At 41.3% G+C, this 24,839-nt stretch overlaps 1 protein-coding gene across 2 annotated transcripts in view; it reads left to right on the top strand.

Moving 5' to 3' along the window:
• MATCAP2 (microtubule associated tyrosine carboxypeptidase 2) overlaps window positions 1–23,855 on the top strand; it is a 69,794-nt gene extending 45,939 nt beyond the window's left edge. For both annotated transcript variants that reach the window (XM_061165373.1, XM_061165372.1), the window contains exons 3-7: window positions 1,525–1,668; window positions 2,348–2,480; window positions 3,052–3,357; window positions 19,287–19,384; window positions 21,257–23,855. In XM_061165373.1, the coding sequence (XP_061021356.1) occupies window positions 1,525–1,668; window positions 2,348–2,480; window positions 3,052–3,357; window positions 19,287–19,384; window positions 21,257–21,418 (843 nt within the window). In that variant the 3' untranslated portion in view covers window positions 21,419–23,855. The remainder of the gene's footprint in view (window positions 1–1,524; window positions 1,669–2,347; window positions 2,481–3,051; window positions 3,358–19,286; window positions 19,385–21,256) is intronic.
• The last annotated feature ends 984 nt before the right edge of the window (window positions 23,856–24,839 follow it).

Below are 24,839 nucleotides of genomic sequence, written 5' to 3' on the forward strand. Positions count from 1 at the left end.
CTGGCTTTTGGACCAAGGTTTTACCAGGTGGCACAGTGGTAAAGAATTCTGCCTGCTAGTGCAGGAGAAGTGGGTTCAATCCCTGGGTCTGGAAGATCCCCTGGAGTAGGAAATGGCAAGCCACTCTAGTATTCTTGCCTAGAAAATTCCGGGGACAGATGAGTTTGGCGGGCTTCAGTCCATGGGTTGCAAAGAGTCTGACACTACTGAGCATGCATGCTATAATATGAAATGCAAGGCTTTTCATAATAACAACTCTGGGAATAGAAGCCAGGCAGACCTGTTGAAGCCATTTCTTGTTATGATAACTTGATGATTCATGCCTAGTTTATTAGTAATATGTATTTTCCAGTGGGGATATATATGTTTACTTATAACTTGTAGTGCCTGAACTTTACTGTAGTTTTTGTGCTAAGCCTGTCATCTACAGTGATATTTATAAAGAATGATGATATACTGGTGATGATTACAATGATGATGTAATAATTGACATGTATTGACTACTTGTATCTGCCACTGTGCTTTACAGAGGTTGGTAGTTTTTCTCAACAGAACCATGAAGTAGACATTATTGTAGTTATCCTCATTTACTAATGAGGAGGCTTAGGAATAAGTAACTTGCTCAGGGTCACACAGCCAGAAGGTGGCAGAGCCAGGATGTCAGCTCAGGTAGTGTGACTCTAGAGGCTGTACTTTTCATCTCTTTACTAGTCTGATGACAGCTAGAAATTTTAGACTTAATATAACAGATACCTGAATTTTCTAGCTTCTGTCACCATCCATATAAGATATATATGTGAATTTTCTAGATGTTTTTTTCCAGAAGATCTTTCAATAGCATTTTCCATTCTTATGTTTACCTTTCTGGTGGCTTTCCCGTAGATGCTGATCATCTGTGATTTTTTACCAGTTTTCTTAGTTTTAGTCTTTCTTTCTGTATATTTCTGTTTACAGAAAAAGATCTCAACATTCATATTCTTTTCATGTGAAAATTTATGAAGAATGAAAAGTAGATAGTACCCTGCCCTGAATGAAAGATAAAAAGTATTTTTAATAATGCTGAGACTGTGTTTTCTGCCAAAGGAAAACATCAAGTTCTATAGGATCATCACAGAAGAATGGTTGATTCTTTTGTGTGTTCTTAAAAATTGGAAATATTTTTTTTCTATCCAAGTGGTAATTACATACTAGCAATTAGTCTGGAGACATACCTTCTGAGTTCTGCAAAACCACCAGATGGTCTTAGAGAAGCCTAAGAGAAACGGAGAGCTCAGCCTGTTAGATGTTGACATGTGCAGTGCTTGAGCCCCTTTATCCCGTGCTAAGAAGTATGTACATAAGTGTTTTGTAAAAACGTGTGAAAATGAGTGAAAACTCTTTAGGATTACAAAAATGTGTTACCTTAGCTACAATTTAATTTGTAAATCAGTAAACACAGAACAGGTCATGACAAGCATATAGCTCATTACTCACATCAGAGTAATTAGAGACAGTTTACTTTCTTTATCTCTGTTTCTTTTACAGTCCATCAATATTATGGAACTGACTTTACAAAAGTATGGAAGTTATGAAAAATTTGAACAGGCCACTGGTGGTAGCCTGCTATCTAAAACGCGAATCTGGAGTCATGTTAGGAAGTACATGGTGAAAGAAGGCTGCATGGGTGAGGTATGAAATCATGAGTGAATATGATGAGTTGACTGAACATTTTAACTTTCAGTGAGTGCTACATGGTTTTTTTTTTTTTTCCTGCGGGTTTTGTTTTCCCAGCATTATTTTACTCATTAAATAAGTCATCCAGATTTCTACTTAAATACAAGTTTAAGTTTTTGTTGCATTGAATTGTGTGTTCAGTTTTTTCTATTTTTCCTCTTATTACCATTTTTGTGTAGCTTGTGGGAGTATATGAATTGGTTTATGAAACTTATTAAGGAAGAGATTTGCCACAGTGGCTTTTCTTATTAATGGCCAGTTCCTAGTGTTCAGTCTCAAAATAAGCTTTGACCTAGCAGTGACAAGGACTCTGGCTCCTGCACCTTCCTTTGCATCATTTCATCCCAGGGACTATATTTCAGAGCAGAGCAGAGGCACAATTTCAATTCTCTGTGCCTTCCTCTGCATAGCTGTCTACTTTTCTTTCAATCTAGTAAAGGTTCTTGAGTTTCCAAAAGCTCAAAATTCCAAGGGTCAAAGTGATTGATTCTGCATTTCAGCTTCTTGGTTTCTTGGTATAAACAAAAGAAAAAGGTGTTAGTTTATGGGTCTGTTATTGTCTGTGAAAACTTTCTCCCCCTGCCTTCTTTGTTTCGTCTTTGTGTGTGTGTGTATTTTAACTTGTGCTTCTTAGATTGTAGTTCATCTCACTGAGGACCTGCTTTCCCGAGCTTCCATGACAGTAGTAAATGGATGTCCGACGCTGACCATCAATGTTTCCACTGCACGAGAGCACTGGCTGGAAGGAATGCTGAGGCATGAAATAGGTAGGTGACCGCCCTTCTCCATTTATTCAGCTGTAATAACAAATTACCTCAAGCACCTGTTTTTTTATAAATTTTTTTTCTTAGTAATATTTGGCAAAAAGTGATGAAATTGTTAGGTGTCACTTGAACTGAAAGTGAAAATATTAGTGTCTCATTTCAAATTAAATTTTTTAGGGTATTATGCAAATGGAGAGTCATTTAACTCCTCTGGATTTCATTTCAGGCTTCCCTGGTGGCTCAGACGGTAACGCATCTGCCAGTTCACCCACCTTCAACTGAGGGAATGGAATTAAGTGACCTCTGAGATTCTTTAAAATATCAAGTCTATAATTCTTCTCTTAGAAAGAAAATAAATTGCCTTAAAAGTTATACCTCTTCTAATGAGAAATACAATCCTTCTGAAGGCAGTGTACTCGGTTAAACCCAAAGGCATTAGGGTCAGGCCATTTTCTGCTTTGATTTGTTAGGTACCATCAATTTGGTTTTAGAACTGTTGATAGAATTTTTTCTTGGAGACAAATTAAAATGAGAATGCACTTCTTGCTTTTCATGTGCCTTTTCTTCTCCATAGGCACACATTATTTTCGAGGTATTAACAACCTTCAGCAGCCATGGAACAGTTGGACTGGCCGTAAAAAACTTGAACTAAAGCCAAACAACCCCACAGAGGAAGGATTGGCAAGTATTCACAGTGTCCTGTTTAGAAAAGACCCCTTTTTGTGGAGGGCTGCCCTCCTCTACTACACTGTTTATCGCGCCAGCCAGATGTCTTTTTGTGAACTATTCAGAGATATTGGAAAGTTTGTCAAGGACCCCAATACGAGATGGGATTATTGTGTACGAGCAAAGAGGGGATGGACTGATACCTCTCAACCAGGTGAGTTTGCCTTAACTGTAGATTTTGTGATTTATTGGGTAACTGTCTATTGATTTTGGTCACTTCCTGCTCTTCCCATCATTGAATCCACTCACCTTTGAAAAATTAAACCTTTGTTACTTGAGGTCAGTGCTGATTTTCCCAAACCACATTTTGTTAGCATTATTTTGCTCATCTCTTAAGAAAAATTTCAAACCTACAGAAATTGGGAAATAATGATGGACTGAACACTTACAATACCCTTCCTCTGGATTCACTAGTTGTTAACGTTTTTCCATTTTTGCTTTTTAGTATTATTGAGATACATAGTTTATCCATTTTAAATATACAGTTCAGTGGTGTTTATAGTGTTCATAGAGTTGTGCAGACAATACCACTGTCTAATTCCAGAACATTTCATCACCCCAAAAGAAACTTACCCTATTAGCAGGCATTCCCTATTCTCTTTCCCCATTGTTCCCAGTGATAAATAACCATTAATCTACTTCTATTAGTTTTGCCTGTTTTGGATGTTTCATGTAAGTGGAATCACATGTGATCCTTTGTGGCTGGTTTCTTTCACTTAGCGTCTTTTTAAAGTTCATTCATATTGTAGCATGTATCACCAGTCCTTTTTATTGCTGAATAATGTCCCAGTGCATGCATATGCTACATTTTATTTATTCTTTCACAAGTTAATGGGCATTTTGGTTGTTTCCACTTTTTGGCTATTATGAATATTTGTGTACAAGCTTATGTTGCTAATTCTCCTGAGTGTATACTTAGGAGTGGAATTTGGGGCTTATAGGTAGCTCTGTGCCCAACCTTTTGAGGAGCTGCCGGTGTTTCCAAAGTGCACCATTTTACTGTCCCACCACAGTGCATGAGGAATTCTATTACATCATGTCCTCCAAAACACCTACCATCTTCATGTTTTAATTACTATTATAGCCATCCTAGTGGGTATAAAGTGGTTAACTCGTGGTTTTTCAGGTTGCTGATGATACTTTGTATTTTGTCATGTGATTATCGACTATTCATGTATTTTCTTTGGAGAACTGTTTAGATCATTTGCCCAGTTTTAATTGCTTTGTTTGTCTTTATTATTGAGGTAAGAGTTTTTTTGTATAGTATAGATACAAATCTCTTACCAAATAATGAAATATTTTCTCCTGTAGTATGTCTTTTCACTTTCTTGATGCTATTCTCTCTGACTTTGTTTTTAAAGTTGTTTTATTTTTTAATGTGGGCCATTTTTTAAGTCTTTATTTAATTTGTTACAATATTGCATCTGTTTTTTTATGTTTTTGGAGTTTTGGCAAGAGACACATGAGAGGTCTTAGCTACCTGCCCACGGATTGGGCCCACACTCCCTTCATTGAAAGATGAAGTCTTAACCACTGGACAAAAAGGGAAGTCCCCTCTTTGTGACTTTTTAAAAAATTATTTATTCATTGGTTTGTTTTGGCTACAACACCAGGTCATCCTTGTGGCTTTTCTCTAGTTGCAGCGAGTGAGGGCCCCTCTCTAGTTGTGATGTGTGGGCTTCTCACTGGGGTGGCCTCTCTCGTTGTGGCACACAGGCTCTAGGCACACTGGCTTCAGTAGTTGTGGCTCATGGGCATAGTTGTTCCATGGCATGTGGGATCTCCCCTGCACCAAGGATCGAATCCATGTTCTCTGCATTGGCAGGAAAATTCTTAACCACTGGACCACCAAGAGAAGTCCTCTCTATAAATTTTTAAAAGCAGATTGTACACTTGACATTTCATTCCTTAAGAACTTAAGTATGCATCTCCTGAGACTAAAAACATTCTCTTCTACTTAAAACAGTATCATTATCACACTTAAGAAAGTGAATTTTAATTCAGCAGTATCAACTCTTCCATATACCGTATTTAAATATTCCCAACTCTTCCAAAAATGTCTTTACAGGTGTTGAAAAAAATCTAGATCTAATCACTGTTCATGCATTACGTTTAGCAGCAGTGTCTCTTTAACCTCTTATAATAGGGAGACATCTTGGACACTTTGCTTTTTGTTTCTTGTCATACTAATGTTTTTGGCTTTTTCTAATTTATTTTTTAAGATTTATTTTATATTGGAGTATACAGAGGAGCCTGGTGGGCCACAGCGCATTAGGGTCACAAAGAGCTGGATGTGACTGAATACCTGAGCACATACACGCACACAGTTGATGAACAGTGTTGTGATGAACAGTGTTGTGTTAGTTGAACGTGTACAGTGAAGTTGTTCAGTTACACATATACATATATTTATTCTTTTCCAAGTGCATCACCCATTTAGGTTACTACAGAATTTTACCACAGTTCCCTTTTCTATACAGCAGGTCCTTACTGGTTATCTGTTTCAAATATAACAGTGTGGACATGTTAATCCCAAACAACCAGTTTATCCTTGCCCTCTACCGTTCTCCTTTGGTGACCATAAGTTTGTATTCTAAGTCTGTGATTGTTTCTGTTTTGCAAACAGATGCAAACTTGATTTGTATCATTTTTTTTATGTACTATATAAGCGATATCAGATCTTTGTCTTTCTCTGTCTTCACTAAGGATGATAATCTCCTGATCTATCCATATTGCTGCAATTGGCTTCTTTTTAATGGCTGAGTGATATATATACCATTGTATACATGTACATCTGCTTTATTCATTCCTCTGTCAGTAGACGTATTGGTTTCTTCCATTATTATAAATTAGCACTGCAGTGAACATTGGGGTACACGTATACTTTACCCATAGTTTCACCAGATATATGCCCTGGAGTGGCATTGCTGGATCATATGGTAGCTCTAGTTTTAATTTTTTTGAGGCATTTCCATAATGTCCTCCATAATTTACTTTTTGCTGTCAATTTACTTTTCTCAACATCCTCTCAAGTATTTATTGTTTATAGATTTTTTTAGTTTAGTTCAGCTCTTTTATTTTTTATATACAGGAAATCGCTCTAGATCCCATGTCTAGTAGATTTTTTATCATGACCATTTGCGTTGATGTGAGGTGATACCTGATGTAGTTTTGATTTGAATTTCTCTGATGATTAGCAGTGTGGAGAATCTCTCCACGTGCCTTGTGGCCATCTGTGTGTTTTCTTTGGGGAAACGTCTGTTAAGGTCTTCTGCCCATTCTTAGATTGTGGTGTTTGTTTTGTTTTATATTGAACTGCGTGAACTCTTTGTATATTTTCAAGATTAATCTTCGCAAATATTTTCTCCTGTTGTGTGGGTTGTCTTTTGTTCATGGTTTCCTTACCTGTGCAAAAGCCTTTGAGAATAATTAGATCTTATTTGTTTCTTTCAATTTTCATTTTAATTTGGAGTAGATTTAACAATGTTCTGTTAGTTCAGGTAGACAGTAAATTGATTCAGTTACACGTGTATATGTATCTCTTCTTTCTCAAATTCTCCCATTTCAGTTTTTAGAGACTATTGAGCAGAGTTCAGTGCTATAGAGCAGGTCCTTCTTGGCTATCTGTTGTCAGTATCATAATGTATTATAAGTCTCTAACTCCCAATTTGTCCCTGCCCTCCATCTTTCCCCTTTGGTAATAACCCTAAGTTTGTTTTCTAAGTTTGTGAGTCTGTTTTTGTTTTGTAAATAATTTCATTTGTATCATTTTTTTTAGAGTCTGCATGTTAGTAATTTCCAGTGATATTCGTCTTTCCCTGTTCGACTGACTTCACTTAGTATGAGAATCTCCAGGTCCATTCATATTGCTGCCAATGGCATTCTTTCATTCTTTTCTATGGCTGAGTACTATTCCATTTGGCATGTGTATCAGATCTTCTTTACCCCTTATTCTATTGATGGAAAAATAGGTTTCTTCCATGTCAGTTACTGTAAACAGTGCTGAAAACACAATGGGCTGCCTGTATGTTCTGAACGGTGGCTTGAGGCAGACGTGCCAGGAGTGGGATTGCTGGAGCATGTGGTATTTCCGTTTTTAGTTCTTAGGGAGCCTGCATGGTGTTCTCTGTACTGGCTGTACCAGTTTACATGCCCAGCAATAGTTAGGGTTCAGTTTTTTCCATACCCACTCCAGCTTTTATTGTTCATAGATGTTTTGATGATAGCAGTTGTGACTGATGAGAGATGATATCTCATTGTAGTTTTGATTTGCATTCCTCTGGTAATTAGTGATGTTGAGCATATCCACATGCCTCTTAGTTCTGCATGTGTTCTCTGGAGAAATGTCTGTTGAGGTCTTCTGCCTGTGATTTGAATGCATTGTTTGCTTTTATTGATCCTGAACTGCACGAACTCTTTGTATATTTTAAAGATTAATCTCTTTTTGGTTGATCCTTTGCAGATCTTTTCTCCCATTGGGTAGGTGATCTTTCCTTTTGTTTTGGTTTCTTCAGGAGTGCAGAAAGTTTCATTTTATTTAGGTCCTATTTGTTTCTTTTAGTTTTTATTTGAAGTATGGTTGATAAACAATGTTGTTAGTTCCAGATATGAAGCAAAATGGTTCCTTTATACATATGCATGTATCCATAGTTTCTCAGGTTTTCTCCCCCAGATTATTAGAGAATATTGGCACAATCGCTGTGCTATACAGGAGGTCCGTCTTGGTTATCTGTTTTTAATAATGTAGGTTATATATGTCAATCCCAAACTCCTAATTTATCCTTGCCCTCCACCTTTACAATTCAGTAACCATATGTGGGTTTTCTAAGTCTGTGAATCTCTTTCTACTTCAATGAATTATGTCATCTCTATCAATCTTACTTAGATTCATGTAAGCAACTTCAGATGATAGTTCTCTTTCTCTGTTTGACTTACTTCACTCTGTATGACAATCTTCACGTCCATTCAAGTTGGTGCCAGTGGTATTATTTCATCCTTTTCAATGCCTGAATAAGATTCCTTTGGAAATATGTACAGCATCTTCCTTATACCTTCTCTGTCAGTGGATATTTAGGTTACTTGCATGTAGTGCATGGATCATAAGAGTTGGACACGACTTAGGAACTAAACAACGATGAAAACTTAACGTTTGTCATTGTAAAGAGCACTATGATCAACACTTGGCTACCATTATCATTTTAGACCAGGGTTTCTGCCAGATATTTGCCAAGGAGTGAGATTGATGGATCATAGGGTGCCCCTATTTTTAGTATTCAAGTAACCTCCATTTGTTTCTGCAGCGTGGCTGCTTCAGGATTCCATTGCTTTTAACAGGGTAGGAGGGTTCCTTTTTCTCAGTGTCCCTCTCCAGCTTTTATTCTTTGAAGACTCTGTGGTGGTGGCCATTCTGAGTACTGCCAGGGGATATATCTAGTTGTCCTTTTGATCTACAATTCTCCAATAGCAACCCAAATAGAGCATATTATCTTCTGCCAATTTTGTGTTTAAAACTGCGAGATGAACATATACCTCTTGAAATTGGCTACGTAAGTCTGCTTTCTTATAAATTACATTTCTCAACTACCCCAGCACATGTGTTGAAGGCAGGTATCTTTCACCAGCTCCCAATCTTTCTGAATATGATGTGCTCTTTTGTGCCTTTTTAAAGGTGTAGTTATAAGAAACAGCCACATGGCGTCAGGCTTTATTGATGCCCAAGTCTGTGACTCAAGAAACTAGAGCCTTCTGAAACTTACTTTTCCTGGGTCATAAGTGAGAGTAGAGATACCCTGGAGAAGGGCAGTGTAACCCGCTCCAGTATGCTTGCCTGGAGAATCCCAAGGACAGAGGAGCTTAGCGGGCTAGAGTCCATAAGGTCGCAAGGACTCGGACGCTGCTGAGGCCACATAGAACCCAACCGAATGAGGATGCAGTATGACGCCACACAGCCCAGGCGTCCTCTGCCTGCCTTCCCTTTAACTTCTTCAGCCGTAGCACATCCAAACTGCTCCAGGAGCTCTGCGCACGATGTTGTGGTGCATACCTGGGGTGACTCTAAGGCAGGAGGCTAGAGATAGAGAAGCCACCTCCAGGAGACGTGGGACAAGGGGACTTTTCAAAGCTTTTCCAGTCCACAGAGTCTACCTTGCTTTGCGGCACTAGGCACCTTTGGCTGTGGGACGTGCCTGCTGGATCTGGAGATTGTGCTCCCATCCAAAGGGAACAGGCACTACACGTCCAAGGCAAGCTCACTTGCTGGCATAGCCTTCCCAGATCCTTCAGCCCTCTGCCAGCCCTGGCTTGGGACAAAGGCCTGCTCTCACCGTGTGGATGCCGTGGAAGAGGGCAGGCATTGTCTTTTTAATCTTAAGTTTTTGTTGATACTGTAGTATAAATGATTCACAGTGTCGCACTGATTTTAACTGTGCACACACGTGGCTCAGTATCAGAAAGATAGAGATCAGCTCTTCCTAGGCTTCTTTTCCCCTAGAGTTGGCAGTGTTTTTTCATCCTGTTCCCTGTGCTATACACCGGGTCCTTTGTATTGATCTGTTTCAAGTGTGTAAACAGGTACCTGTTAATTCCAATGACTTAATGGAATTCCTTGCTCCTGCACCTTCTCTTTTTGGGCATCACATGGACTTTTTTTTCTTTGTGAGCCTCTTATGTACTCTCAAGCTCTTTTTTTTTTTTTTTTTGGCTAAATCTTACTTTTCACCTCTAAGTGTTATCATAGAATATGTTTTTCTCTGATTTGTTCACACAGTATATGTTCTGCAGGTCCAGCCATATGTCCCCAAATGGAATTATTCCATTGTTTTTTCAGTAGTAGTAGTATTCCTTTGTGTGTTTGTACCTAAGCTTCTATATCCCTGCCTCTAGTGATGAACATTTTTGTTGCTTTTCCATCCGGGCTGTTTTAAACTGTGCGGCAGTCAAGGGTGGGGCACATGTATCTTTATGCATGGTGGTTTTGTCCCTTACCATCCAGGAGTACAATTGTTCAATTATCAGGTGACTATATTTCTTTCCCTGAGAAACCTCCATCCTGTTCTGCTGATGTCTGTTAGCAGTCTCCATTTCCTGACACATTGTATGAGAGTTCTTTTTTGTGCAGGCCCCTCTCCATCACCTATCATGTGTAGTCGTTCAGTGATGGGAATTTTGTTGACAGTAAGGGAATACACTTCTTTTGATTTGCAGTTTTCTGGTAAGGAGCAATATGGTGTGTGTTTTCCTGGGAAACTTTTTTTGTGTATAAGAGGGTGTGATGAAAATACACCTCTTGAAATTGGCTTCTTGGAAGCCTGCCCTCCTATGAATTCCATTCTCATACCTGTGCCAGGACATTTCTGGATGGCAGGTGTGCTTTCCTGCCTCATGGTCCTTGCATACATGGTGTACTCCTCAGTGCCTGTTTTACGGGTGTAGTTATGAGAAATGGCCACCGGGGCAGGCTTTCTTCAGACGCAGGCATCCAGAGTCATTCTGCAAGGTGTTTCCCCCCCTCCCTGGGTTGTGAACGAGTGGAATGGGGCAAAACACAGAGCCCAGGGCTTGTCTGTGTTTCTTTCTTCTCCCTTCTGCTGCCCCGGGTGAATCCAAACCCGCGAAGATGCCTGTGCATGTTGGTGTGAGCCGCACTTGGGGCAGCTCTAAGGAAGGAGGCTCGAGATAGGGAAGCCGTCAGCAGAAGAGGAGGAGACCGGGCGGATTTTCAGAGCTCTTCCAGTCCGCGGAGTCCACCTGCCTTGGTGGGCACTGGGCAAAAATAGGCTGTGGGATGTGCCTGCTGGATCTGGAGATTGTGGTCCCATTCAAAGAGGACCAGGCCCTACAGCTCCAAGCAAGGTCATTTGCTGGCACAGCCTTCCCATCTCCTTCAGCCCTCTGCCAGCCCTGCCTTCAGACACAAGCCTGTTCTGACCAAGTTGGCTGTGTATCCACCGGGACCATGAACATCCTGTGGAAGAGGGTAGGCATGGTTTTTTTATTATTTAATTTTTAGTTTATATTGAAGTATAGCTTATTTACAGTGTCATGTTTATTTTCTCTGTGCACCCACATGATTCAGATTCAGATAGATAGAGATCTACTCTTTTTAGGCTTCTTTTCCACAGATTTGTTAGGCTTTAGTTCCCTGTGCCGTGTACTAGGTCCTCTTTGAGGATATATTTCACATCTGTGACTGGGTACCTGTTAATCCCAATGACCTAATGGAATGTCCTGCTCCTGCACCTTCTCCTTTGGGGCACCATATGGTGTTTTTTTTTCTCTGTAGTATCTCTTGTTTTCAAAGCTGCTCTTGTCTTCATAAATCTGAATTTTCACCTATAAGTGTTACCTTACAGTATTTTTTCCTCATCTGGTTGCGTTCACACAGTATAATGTTCTGCTGGTCCAGCCATGTGTCCCCAAATGGCATTATTCCATTTCTTATTTGGGAGGAGTAATATTCTTTTGTGTGTTTGTACCTAAGCTTCTATGTCCCTGCCTCTCATGATGGACATTTCTGTTGCTTTTCTGTCCTGGCTGCTGTAAACTGTGCCGCAGTCAAGAGTGTGGTGTGTGCGTCTTTATGCACTGGGATTTTGTCCTTTTACTAGCCAGGGTGCAGTTGATTGATTATCAGGTGAGTCTATATTTCTTTCCCTGAGAAACCTCCGTCCTGTTCTGCTGATGTCTGTTAGCAGTATCCATTCCCCACCACATCGTAGGAGGGGTCTGTTTGTCGAGGTCCCTCTCTGGCATCAATCGTGTGTAATCATCCGGTGACGGCCATTCTGTTGACTGCCAGGGGATCCAGGTCTTTGTCCTTTTGATTTGCAGTCCTCCACTAAGGAGTGACACGTGTGTATTTTGGTGGGACAGTTTTTATGTATAAGAGGGTGTGTTGAAAATTGACCTCTTGAAATTGGCTTCTGGGAAGTCTGCCCTCCTATGAATTCCATTTCTCATACCTTCGCCCAGACGTCTCTGGGTGGCAGGTGTGCTTGCCCGTCTCACAGTCCTTGTATGCATACATGGTGTACTCCTCAGCGCCTGTATTAATGGTGTAGTTACAAGAAACAGGCGGCAGGCTTTCTTCATGCCTGAGTCTGTGACCCAGTCTGTGACTCAGTCATTAAGAAACATTAAGGAACAGTCATTAAGAAACAGTCATTATGAAAGTTTGTGTTTTTTCCCCTGGGTTGTGAATGAGCGTGGAATGTGGCAGAACACACAACTCAGGGCTTGTGTTTCTTTCCTCTCCCTTCACCTACTGGCCCTAGTGAATGCCAAGTCCTCGAAGATCTCTGTGCAGGGTCGTGTTAACCATACTTGAGGCAACTCTAAGGAGGCTAGAGATAGGGAAGCCATCAGCAGAAGAGGAGGAGGACCGGGTGACTTTTCAGAGCTCTTCCGGTCTACAGGGTCCACCCGCCTTGGTGGGCACTGGGCAGAAATAGGCTATGGGATGTGCCTGCTGGATCTGGAGATTGTGGTCCCAATCAAAGAGGACCAGGCCCTACAGCTCCAAGCAAGTTCATTTTCTGGCACAGCCTTCGCATCTCCTTCAGCCCTCTGCCAGCCCTGCCTTCGGACACAAGCCTGTTCTGACCATGTGGATGTGTATTCACCTGGACCCCGAGGATCCCATGGAAGAGGGTAGGCTCTTTTTTAAAAATTTTAGCTTATACTGAAGTATAGTTAATTTACAGTGTCATGTTTATCTCCCTGTGCACCCACATGGTTCAGTTTCAGGTAAAGATCTACCCTTTAAAGGCTTCTTTTCCACAGATTTGTTAGGGTTTGGAGTCTGGTTCCCTGTGCCATGCACTAGGTCCTCTTTGAGGATATATTTCAGATCTATAACTGGGAACCTGTTCATCCTAATAACCTAATGGAATTCCCTGCTCCTGCACCTTCTCTTTTGGGGCATCATATGTTTTTTTTTTCTCTGTAAGTCTCTTTTGTATGGTAAAGCTGCTCTTGATAAATCTGAATTTTCACCTCTTAAGTGTTATCATACATTATTATTATTATTTTCATCTGGTTGTGTTCACGCAGTATAATGTTCTGCTGGTCCAGCCATGTGTCCCCCAAATGGCATTATTCTGTTTCTTTCTTGGGAGGGGTAATATTCCCTTGTGTGTTTGTACCTGAGCTTCTATATCCCAGCTGCTCGTGACGGACATTTCTGTTGCTTTTCTGTCCTGGCTGCTGTAAACGGTGCCGCAGTCAAGGGTGGGGCGCGCGGGCCTTCACGCATCGCGCTTTTGTCCCTTTCCCAACCAGGAGTGCAGCTGCTTCATTATCAGGTGACTCTGTATTTCTTTCCCTAAGAAACCTCCATCCTGTTCTGCTGATGTCTGTTAGCAGTGTCCATTCCCTGCCACATCGTAGGAGGGGCCTGTTTGTCAGGGTCCCTTTCCGGCATCAATCGTGTGTAATCATCCAGTGATGGCCATTCTGTTGACTGCCAGGGGATCCGGGTCTTTGTTCTTTAGATGTGCAGTTCTCCACTAAGGAGTGACACGTGTGTATTTTGGTGGGACAGTTTTTATGTATAAGAGGGTGTGTTGAAAATTGACCTCTTGAAATTGGCTTCTGGGAAGTCTGCCCTCCTATGAATTCCATTTCTCATACCTTCGCCCAGACGTCTCTGGGTGGCAGGTGTGCTTGCCCGTCTCACAGTCCTTGTATGCATACATGGTGTACTCCTCAGCGCCTGTATTAATGGTGTAGTTACAAGAAACAGGCGGCAGGCTTTCTTCATGCCTGAGTCTGTGACCCAGTCTGTGACTCAGTCATTAAGAAACATTAAGGAACAGTCATTAAGAAACAGTCATTATGAAAGTTTGTGTTTTTTCCCCTGGGTTGTGAATGAGCGTGGAATGTGGCAGAACACACAACTCAGGGCTTGTGTTTCTTTCCTCTCCCTTCACCTACTGGCCCTAGTGAATGCCAAGTCCTCGAAGATCTCTGTGCAGGGTCGTGTTAACCATACTTGAGGCAACTCTAAGGAGGCTAGAGATAGGGAAGCCATCAGCAGAAGAGGAGGAGGACCGGGTGACTTTTCAGAGCTCTTCCGGTCTACAGGGTCCACCCGCCTTGGTGGGCACTGGGCAGAAATAGGCTATGGGATGTGCCTGCTGGATCTGGAGATTGTGGTCCCAATCAAAGAGGACCAGGCCCTACAGCTCCAAGCAAGTTCATTTTCTGGCACAGCCTTCGCATCTCCTTCAGCCCTCTGCCAGCCCTGCCTTCGGACACAAGCCTGTTCTGACCATGTGGATGTGTATTCACCTGGACCCCGAGGATCCCATGGAAGAGGGTAGGCTCTTTTTTAAAAATTTTAGCTTATACTGAAGTATAGTTAATTTACAGTGTCATGTTTATCTCCCTGTGCACCCACATGGTTCAGTTTCAGGTAAAGATCTACCCTTTAAAGGCTTCTTTTCCACAGATTTGTTAGGGTTTGGAGTCTGGTTCCCTGTGCCATGCACTAGGTCCTCTTTGAGGATATATTTCAGATCTATAACTGGGAACCTGTTCATCCTAATAACCTAATGGAATTCCCTGCTCCTGCACCTTCTCTTTTGGGGCATCATATGTTTTTTTTTTCTCTGTAAGTCTCTTTTGTATGGTAAAGCTGCTCTTGATAAATCTGAATTTTCACCTCTTAAGTGTTATCATACATTATTATTATTATTTTCATCTGGTTGTGTTCACGCAGTATAATGTTCTGCTGGTCCAGCCATGTGTCCCCCAAATGGCATTATTCTGTTTCTTTCTTGGGAGGGGTAATATTCCCTTGTGTGTTTGTACCTGAGCTTCTATATCCCAGCTGCTCGTGACGGACATTTCTGTTGCTTTTCTGTCCTGGCTGCTGTAAACGGTGCCGCAGTCAAGGGTGGGGCGCGCGGGCCTTCACGCATCACGCTTTTGTCCCTTTCCCAACCAGGAGTGCAGCTGCTTCATTATCAGGTGACTCTGTATTTCTTTCCCTAAGAAACCTCCATCCTGTTCTGCTGATGTCTGTTAGCAGTGTCCATTCCCTGCCACATCGTAGGAGGGGCCTGTTTGTCAGGGTCCCTTTCCAGCATCAATCGTGTGTAATCATCCAGTGATGGCCATTCTGTTGACTGCCAGGGGATCCGGGTCTTTGTTCTTTAGATGTGCAGTTCTCCACTAAGGAGTGACACGTGTGTATTTTGGTGGGACAGTTTTTATGTATAAGAGGGTGTGTTGAAAATTGACCTCTTGAAATTGGCTTCTGGGAAGTCTGCCCTCCTATGAATTCCGTCTCTCATACCTTCGCCGGGACATCTCTGGGTGGCAGGTGTGCTTGCCCGTCTCACAGTCCTTGCATGCATACATGGTGTACTCCTCAGCGCCTGTATTAACGGTGTAGTTACAAGAAACAGCCACCAGGCGGCAGGCTTTCTTCATGTCTGAGTCTCGGCATCCAGTCATTCTGCTAGTTTGTTTCCGCCCTGGGTTGCCAATGTGGAATGTGGCCAAATACACAGCCCGGGGCTTGTGTGTGTCCTTCCTCGCCCTTCTCCTTTTGGCCCAGGGGCAAGCCAAGCCCTCGGAGGTCTCTGTGCAGGGTGGTGTGTCCATACTTCGGGCATCTCTAATGAAGGAGGCTAGAGATAGGGAAGCCATCAGCAGAGGAGGCGGCCAGGTGCCTCTCAGAGCTCATCTGGCCCACAGAGTCCACCTCTCTTGGTGGGCATAGCCAACAGTTGGCTGTGGGATGTGCCCACTGGATCTGGAGATGGTCTCATCTCAGGAGGATCAGGCACTGCAGCTCCAAGCAAGGTAATTTTCTGGCACAGCCTTCGCATCTCCTTCAGCCCTCTGCCAACCCTGGCACACAGGCCTGCTCTGACCTTGGGGATGTGTAATCACCAGACTGCAAGGAACCCCTGGACGAGGGTAGGCCTTTTAAGTTTTAGTTGATACTGAAATACAGCTTATTTACAGTGGTGTTTTATTTTACTGTGCACCCACATGGTTCAGTTTCAGATAGAGATCTACTCTTTTTAGGCTTCTTTCCCCATAGTTAAGATTTTGGGTCTAGTTTTCTGTGCTATACACTGCTTACTCGCTCAGTCTTGCCCGACTCTTTGTGACCCCATGGATTGTAGCCCACCAGGTTCCTCTATCCATGGGATTTTCCAGGCAAGAATACTGGAGTGGGTTGCTATGTCCTCCTCCAGGGGATCTTCCTGAACCAGGGATCAAACCCAGGTCTCCTGCATTTCAGGCGGATTCTTTACCATCTGAGCCACCAGGAAAGCCTGTGCTATACACTGGGTCCTTTTCAATGATCTATTCAAATGTATAAATGGGTCCCTGTTAAATCCTAATGACCTAATGAAATTCCCTGCTCATGTACCTTCTCTCGGGGGCACTATATGGTTTTGTTTTTTCTCTGAGTCTCTTCTGTGAATCTCTCAAACTTTTTTTTCTTTTTTTTTTTTTTTTTTGCTAAATTTTAGTTTCCAACTCTAAGTGTTATAGAACATGTGTGTTTCTCTGATTTGGGTCATGCAGTATAATGTTCTGCAGTTCCAGTCGTGTGGTCTTATTCCATTTCTTGTTCATGAGAAGTATACGCTTGTGTGTTTGTATCTAAGCTTCTGTATGCCTGCCTCTTTTGCTGGACAGTTTTGTGGCTTTTCTATCCTGGCTGCTGTAAGCCGTGTGGCAGTCAAGGGTGGGCTGCGTGTGCCTTTAAGCTTTGCGAAGCACGGGGTTTTGTCCCTGTACTGGCCAGGAGTGCTGCTGCTTGACTATCAGGTGACTCTCTCTTTCCCTGAGATAACCTCCAGCCTGTTCTGCAGTGTCTGTTACCAGTTTCCATTCCCTGCCACTCCAAGGATGCCCCTCTCTAGCATTTATCCTGTGCAGATATTTGGTGATGTCCATTCAGCTACTGCTAGGGGGACACACCTTGTCGTTTCGATTTGCAGTTCTCCAGTAAGGAGCGTTATCGTCTGCATTTTCTGGAACACGTTGTTGTGTATAAGAAGGTGTGATGGAAATTGACCTCTTGATACTGGCTTCTGGGAAATCGCCCCTGTTCTGTATTCCATTTCTGATACCTACTCTGGGACACTTGTGGACGCCAGGTATCCTTTAACTCCTAAGTGCTTGTGAATATAGTCGATTTACATTTCACTGTGCATCTACTTGTTTATTTATATTCAGATGTAAGTTTACTCCTTTTTGTTTTTTTCTAATTTAATGTGTGACCAGTAGTATGCAGAATTGTTTATTTAGTTCCTGGAATTTCTGAGCTTTGTCAGATTGCTGAGCCAGCAATGTGGGTGGGTTCCTGACACAGTTGGGTATGATGTTGGAGCTGAAACTCCCAGTGGGTTCACGGGTCTTTGACACAGTTGGGAGTTGGTCTGTTGTGTGTCCTGACACTTTTGTGGGCTCGCTGGTAAGTGGGACCTGATCTGCAAAGCTGGCTAAGATGCCCAGAGTGTCTCAAGCTGCTGTTGTCCTGCTGGTGGCTGAGGTCCAGCAGGTGTTAGGACTAGTCTCACCTGCTGGCTGGGCTGAGTCTTGGTATAGGAAAATGCCATTGTCCTGGGGCTTGTATATGTCTGCCTGTGACTGGGATTTATTTCTACCTGGCTTGTCGCTTGGTCCCAGATGACCCAGCATTGGTGCCTTCAGGCTGGTGAGTGGGGTGGGCCAGACCTGGTCACAAGGCTATAAGCTGCAGGGAGGATTCCAAACCCATGCTTCACAGCACCAGTTCTGAGATGGTAGAACCAACTCCCCAAAGTGGCTGTACCAGTGTCTGGGTCCCTAGGCTGACCTCTGCCTTTCTGGGAGATTTTTTAGGATTGACAGTAGTTCTGACCAGGCTCCTTTCAAATTACTGCTCCTTCTCTAGCTCTCAGAGCATGTGAAATTTTGTGGGCACCTTTTCATTTAAGATTGGGGTCTTTCTTTTCCACAGTGTCTGGATCTCTCCAGAGTAAGTCCCCTCTGACCTTCAAAGCCAAACATTCTGGGGCCTTGTCTTCCCCACACAGGACGCCGGGGCTGGGGAGGGTGATGTCTGGCTTATTCTCCTGCTCCTTGTAAAGGGTCTCTATACCTGCCATTAGTCTTCCATTCTTAGGTCTCCCACCTGTACTGCAATTTCTCTCCGCCTGCCCATCTAGCTGTGGTTCCTCATTGTATCTTTTGTTGTAGAAATATTTTCTGGTAGGTTGGTCTCTCTCATTGATACTTGGTCTGTAAATTGTGTAATTTTGGTATGCCTCTGAGAGGAGGTATGCTTAGGGTCTTCCTAGTCCATCATCTTGGGAACTCTTGAACAATAATTTCTTAATATATGATTCTCCATTTGGTAGAATTCTAGTTCCTTCTAGTCCATTTAAACCTAGAGCAAAATTTTTAAAAATTTATACAAGTTATGTCATGATGGGAGAAAGGTTTTCCTTGTAAGTAGAATACCACTTTTTATCTAGGCTCAGATCTCATTCCTGATTTTCATATTACCTATTTCATATTCTTGACAAATTCAGTTCTAGTCTTTTGTTTCATTGGGGGGAGGAGTAGTATCAAAATCATCTACAGTTAATTTTAACAGAGTAAAGGGTACTATTTTTTTTAAAAAAAAACAAAGGGATTTCTGAAATCCCATGTCTCCAGAGTGTCTCCTTGAGACTTAACTGTTCTACAGCTTACCTTACCCAGCCTTCCCCACCCAGATGCCTTCAGTGTATCATGGGAGTTAAGTTTATGATCAGATGGTGGGTGGCATAATTAGGAATCATGTATTTTAAATTACTAGTGTTTCTTTAGGGGAAAATGCTGTTTTGATGATGGGGAGTCAGGGAAAAGGAATTCTTAAAGGGAAGCTACTCAGCTGCACTTAATTGTGGTAGTTCTCAAGACCTGGCACCTCACATTTTATGTTACGGCGAGAGTTAGATTTCTAATTTTGCTCCACCCTTTTTTGTTATACACAGGACTGATTCCTCTAGTAAAGTGAGTGGGCTGGTATCTAGTTACTTAACGTCTTTAAACAGCAGAAAGTGAACACTGCTTTGGTTCCTCCAGGGTGTTTCAGTAAAGACCAGGTGTACTTGGACGGCATCCTGCAGATCCTCCGCTACAGAGAAACCATTGACTTCCATCTCCTGACCACCCTGGGGAAGGTGAGAGAGCAGCGGCACACAGCTCCCGGACACGCCAGAGCGGCGTTTCCTCCAGCTCAGTTCATGAGGAGCCAGGTCTCAGGCTGAAACTCCTTAGCAATAAAATCATATTCCTTATGTGATAACAAGAAGGAAGAAATGGGGTTCTGTCACAGAACCAAGATACAGTATTTCTTTGTGGACAGTAAGAAAAAGAAGGAAATTTGGAACCATTAATTTTTATATGCATATTTTTCTAAAATATTTTAAAGTGAGCTGCAGGTATAACTCTACTCCCCTTCATGTGTTGGCATGATCCCCCAAGAACAAGGATATTCTCTGACATGACCATATGATTTTCTAAAGAAATTTATCATTGATTCCATATAATGCCTGAAGAAAGTCCACTTCATATTCTCCAGATCATCTCCAAAATGCCCCTTGTAGCTTTTTTCATGACCCCAAATCCAGTCAAAATTTATGTCTTGCATTTAGTTGTTCTCTTTAAACTGTTAATTTATAAAGTCCCCCTCACCCTAGTCTTTTTTATGACATTTTTAAGAATTTAGGACAGTTTCCTTGAGAATTCCTAGAATCTGGACTATCAGATTGTTCAGCCTCAGGTTACACATTTTCGCCAGGAAATACTGCTGAAACGGACCACGTGTGTGTGTCTCCCTGTGTCACACTAGGCAGCAGGTAGCTTAGTCCCGTTATTAGTGACGCTGTGCCTAGTCACCAGGGTGAGTTAGTTACTGCCAGGTCTCTCCACTGCAAAGGTACCTTTCACCACTGCAGTAATAAGTGATTTGTGGGGTGATACCTTTAAAGGTACTATTCTCTAACCTTTCTAGAAATGGTTTTAACATCTCTTGATGATTTTTGCCCAAATTAGTTTACACTGGTAGTAGCAGTAGCAAAATAGAGATCTTTGAATTCTGTTATGTTTCGCTCTTCCAATGACTGCTCCTGTGTTTTTAAAAACTTGTCTACATGTTTCCCAGCAAAGTAAAATATTCTGGGCTCACCTTGGATATTTCTTCAAGGAAGTCTTGATTCCTCTTAGTGGGAAATGGTATTTAGGCAACAACATCCTAGCACAAGGCGTGTACATCACTTCTGGGGTGCTGATACTTCTGGATCTTTTCAATGAGCAAACTGTATATTTGTTTTAAATCATAAGGACATTTTAATTCAAATCAGACACCACAAGGTGCTTTTACAACCCTTTCCATTCCATGTGTGTATCTCCTTTTTCTTAAAATGAGAACCTTATTTCCCAGCATTAGTCTCATTAAACTCAGAATGGTTGAAGATAAAACTACCTCAGTATCAACACCAAACCTATTTCCTATCACCTACTACACTTAGTGACATAAATATTCAGTAAAATAATTGAGTGCTGATCAGAGGATAATAGTACTTAAAATTTTCACCCCCAAGCTTAATATAGTACCTGTGAAAGACTGGCTTCAAAGAGATGTGAAATTTTAAAAAATACTTAAAAATTTCAAAGCAAAAGAATTTAACAAAACACAAATTGTATTTCTCAAACTAAATAGGAAAAAGAATTTAATATACAATTGTGCTGATTTTTCTAATGTATTAACACAGCATTTACATTCTATTTTCTCAATTCTTTTAGATTTAGGCAGGAGATTTGTTTAGTTGTTTCATTTCTAGACAAACTATAGCCACAAGAGATTGTTAAATCACATACTTTTTAAAATGTGGTGAGGGTATGCATTGAACACAGTAAAGTTTTATTTTCCAGGTATTAATTTGAAAAACAGGTTACCTACTTCAGACTTCATTAAGACCAAAGGAAGAAATTGCCCTTCAAAATCTAACTGGTAGTCACATTTAAAAATTAACCGATCTTCCTTTTTTCAGGTCTCTTATGAAGATGTGGATCGCTTAAAAGGATTGGCAGTTACTGAAAACATGAGGATTCCTCACTTTTTGCAGGACCATAGCCGATATATGGAGCACTTGGAGAAGATCATGGAAGTGAATGAACTGACTGACAGGGAGCTGAAAGACCTTATATGTTAAACAGTATCCTTGCGAACATAGCTAGGTTATGCCTCCATGTACATTACCAGTTAGGTGCAGTTGGCACCAGCAGCTTTATAAAAGAAGAATGGCTATTTACATGAGTTTTCTGAAGAACAATCTGCAGTATTCAGCTAAATATTTAAGTTGAGAACAAATGTTAAACTGTTTCCCTAAAATGTTTCTGTAGGCTCCAGGGGACAGTTACTCCTGTTCTTACCTGAATCTCGGAGTCACATGAAAATACTGCCGACAGGTGTCTTTGAGGAATCCTGGTCACATGGAGCGGTCAGCGTCTGCCTGAGCCGTAAGCGTTGGTCTCAGTGCCCCTGTCTGAGCACCAGGGCCGGCTCTGCCTGGAGATCGAAGTCCAGTGTGGCTCAGACTCCAGGGGTCTGTCTAATGTAATAAAGGACTGTAATTATTCTCCTTTGAAAAATCAGTCTGTATTATAGCCCCAAAAGCTAGAAAATAAGAAATTTAAGACTTATTTTCTTACATGTTAAGTAACGTTAAAGGGAAGGGAAAAGCAATTTTTAAAGTTATTAGTTCATTTTTGTCCAGTTATCCCTTAGCTAAACTTGGTTTTCATTTGCTGAAATATAGTGTACCTCTTCAAAATTTTAATCAAGTTTTAGGGTCTTTTCTCCCCATTCCTCTCTATTCCTTTATGTAAATGAAAATACAAGTCTCAGAGAGGTTTTTCTACCTAAATAGTTGGGCAAGAGAGAAGCCACTTAACTTTTTTTTTTTTAATTAAATGGAGCAAGGAGTGGATGTTGATTGGGTAGTATCTACAGTAAGCTTAACTATACTCTGAGAAACAATTTCTGGGCATTCCATTTGATAAACCGGCTCTGTGATATTGGTTCAGAGTATTTAATCAAAATCTTTGACTTCATCAAGCCAAAAATGATATAGTTTGAATTTCAAAAATGAGTTGTTTCACTACACTTATACCTAGCTTTGTCATTTATCAATTTCAATATATACTTGTGTGTGTTTTACACACACACACACACACACACACTTGGGATCAAGTGGTTTTTCAAACAGCTTTTTTAGTAATCAGAAAGAATACTGCTGTAAATACTCCATTGAAAATTGCTGTTGTAATTTCTATCCAGAGTGTGTGAGTGTATCTTTACCTCAATTCAGGCTTAACTATGGTGCTAACACTGGGAGATGTACTCTGCAAAGCCTGGTTCACATTCATGCTAGGAAAGGATTTTAGAAACTCTCTTGTAGACTAGGTTATGTGATTTCTAGAAGGGCTCACCTCAGAGAATGATATGCTTCAAACCGGCACCTGGCAGTTCTTGCAGAGCCGTTTCGCCTAATTAAGCAGGCCAGGCCCTTTGGAGCACTGAAGGCATCGGACCTGTGTCATGGGGGCTGGAGTGCGCCCTGCCCGTCTCTGCGGGGCTGGGGGCACAGTGCAGCAATACCAGCCAGATACCAGAATACCACTCTTGTCCCTTCAGGCATTGTTTACCTGTAGCACAGTCACCCAGTTTCAGCTTTTGTGTAGTGTTTTTCTGACTTCATCTTCAAACTTATCAAAGGTAATTGTGAAAACAATGTTTTATTAACTGAAATTGAAACACAGAAATGGCAATATTGATGTCCTGTGACTTAAGCCTAAATGCTAAATTCAACATTTGTAGGCAATAACACTGCTAATCTTATGTTATGGTTTAAATATAAAGGAAAGCCATAGCAGCCTTAATTTTCTATTGGTAGGAGTGTTTGTAGTGGTTTCGGTCCCTGAATTTTAAAATGGACAGATATTATATGATCTGAAAAAGGAAAACCTTTCTTGCCTTACTGCTTTGGTATAGAGACAAAAAACATGAGTACTATCTGGACAAAAAGAAAAAAAAGACCTTAAATCACACTGATTAAGATATTTCAAAAGTTAGCACTGAACCAAAAGTAGTTTAAGATTAGCAGAAATACTTAAAGAGCTCTAAGCTTTAAAAGTTGAGATTGAAGATTTAATGTTTATTCTCTTTCTCAAAATAGCATTAAGGTCAGTTTTGTTCTCCCAAAATAAAAGTTTTTAGAAATAGAAATTTGTAGCAGTGGTACTTAGAATAGTTGAAGGTTATACTAGTTTTAATTAGAGTAATCAGTTGCTATAGGCTACTGATTAGGATTTCACCAATTTTGTTCACTGTAATTCTAACATAGCTGTGTCAAAGTCTGATAAACTGTTAGGTTTTCACAGATTTGAAGTAAAATTGTTTGCAAACATGAATCCATAGTCGCCTTTATATTTTCACCTTTGTAAAAGTGTTTAAAGTGTGTACCATTTGTTTTATATCTGAGCATTTGGTGTCTAGCTGCAATAGAAATAAATAGCACTGAGGTTCTCAAATGAATTATGTCGATATATATGCATGCAAACTTCGGTTCTTTTAAAACTTATGTTTTTATTGTTGTATTTCTGGGTATTTATTATGGTAAGTATTTCAATACCATCAGTAACATCTGTCTTCTAGTATTTTTATTTATAGAGAAATACTCCTTTTGCCACACTCTGCCTTTCCTCTGATTAGCTCAGTGTATCTCCCCATGGGGCATAGGAAAAAGGAGAGAGGGAAAAAGTCTGTCTTAGTTTACTATCCTGTTTGTTTAGTTATGCATAACCTCCTGAGGAGCAGGCTCGGTGTGGGGTATTAGAGGTCCTCTGATGAGAAAGACAAGAAACTTTCACACTCCAGTGAGGAAGAGGCACAGACCCAGGTTACAGCAGTGCCAGTACCATACCCAAAAGTATTCCCAAAAGAATGAAAACCAGAGTAAACAGGTCTGCTCATGTATTTGAAGCATAGAGAGAAAGATCACTTGCAAAGTAGTAAGTATTCACAACATTTTATTACCATTCTTTGCAAGGCTTGTTTGGAGCCTGAACAACTTTAGCCTGGGGCTAAAGAATACAGCTGTTTGGGTCATCAGAGGCCCTGAGGCAATCCCCTGAGCAGGTGCCCAAGGGAGTCAACACATTGACTTTATCAGTTGGCTGTAATTACATTTTTGTTCACTCTAATTCCAGTGGCTAAAGAAATTAATATCTTGAAACTGCCAGGATAAGGAATACCAATGTTTTTTAGCTAGCTTTAAGAATATGTGGAATTTCAAGTACTTGGAAAGCATATGGAGAGGAAGTGAGAGGGCAGCCATCTCTGAGTCAAAGAGAGAGGCCCAGAACAGAGCCTTCCCCTGTGGTTCTCAGGAAAAACCAAACTTCCCAACACCTTGGTCTTGAACTTCTAGCCTTCAGAATGGAGAACTGTGCCTGAAGAACAGGGACAAAGCTGAGAGAGAGAAAACCTGACCACTGAGAAGAGACTACTGAAAACTCATTTCTTCTAGTTGCCTTCACAAAAGACAGCCAACTTCAGAAGTGATATCAACC

Source organism: Dama dama, chromosome 18 (assembly GCF_033118175.1).
Source record: "Dama dama isolate Ldn47 chromosome 18, ASM3311817v1, whole genome shotgun sequence".
Lineage (NCBI taxonomy): Eukaryota > Metazoa > Chordata > Mammalia > Artiodactyla > Cervidae > Dama > Dama dama.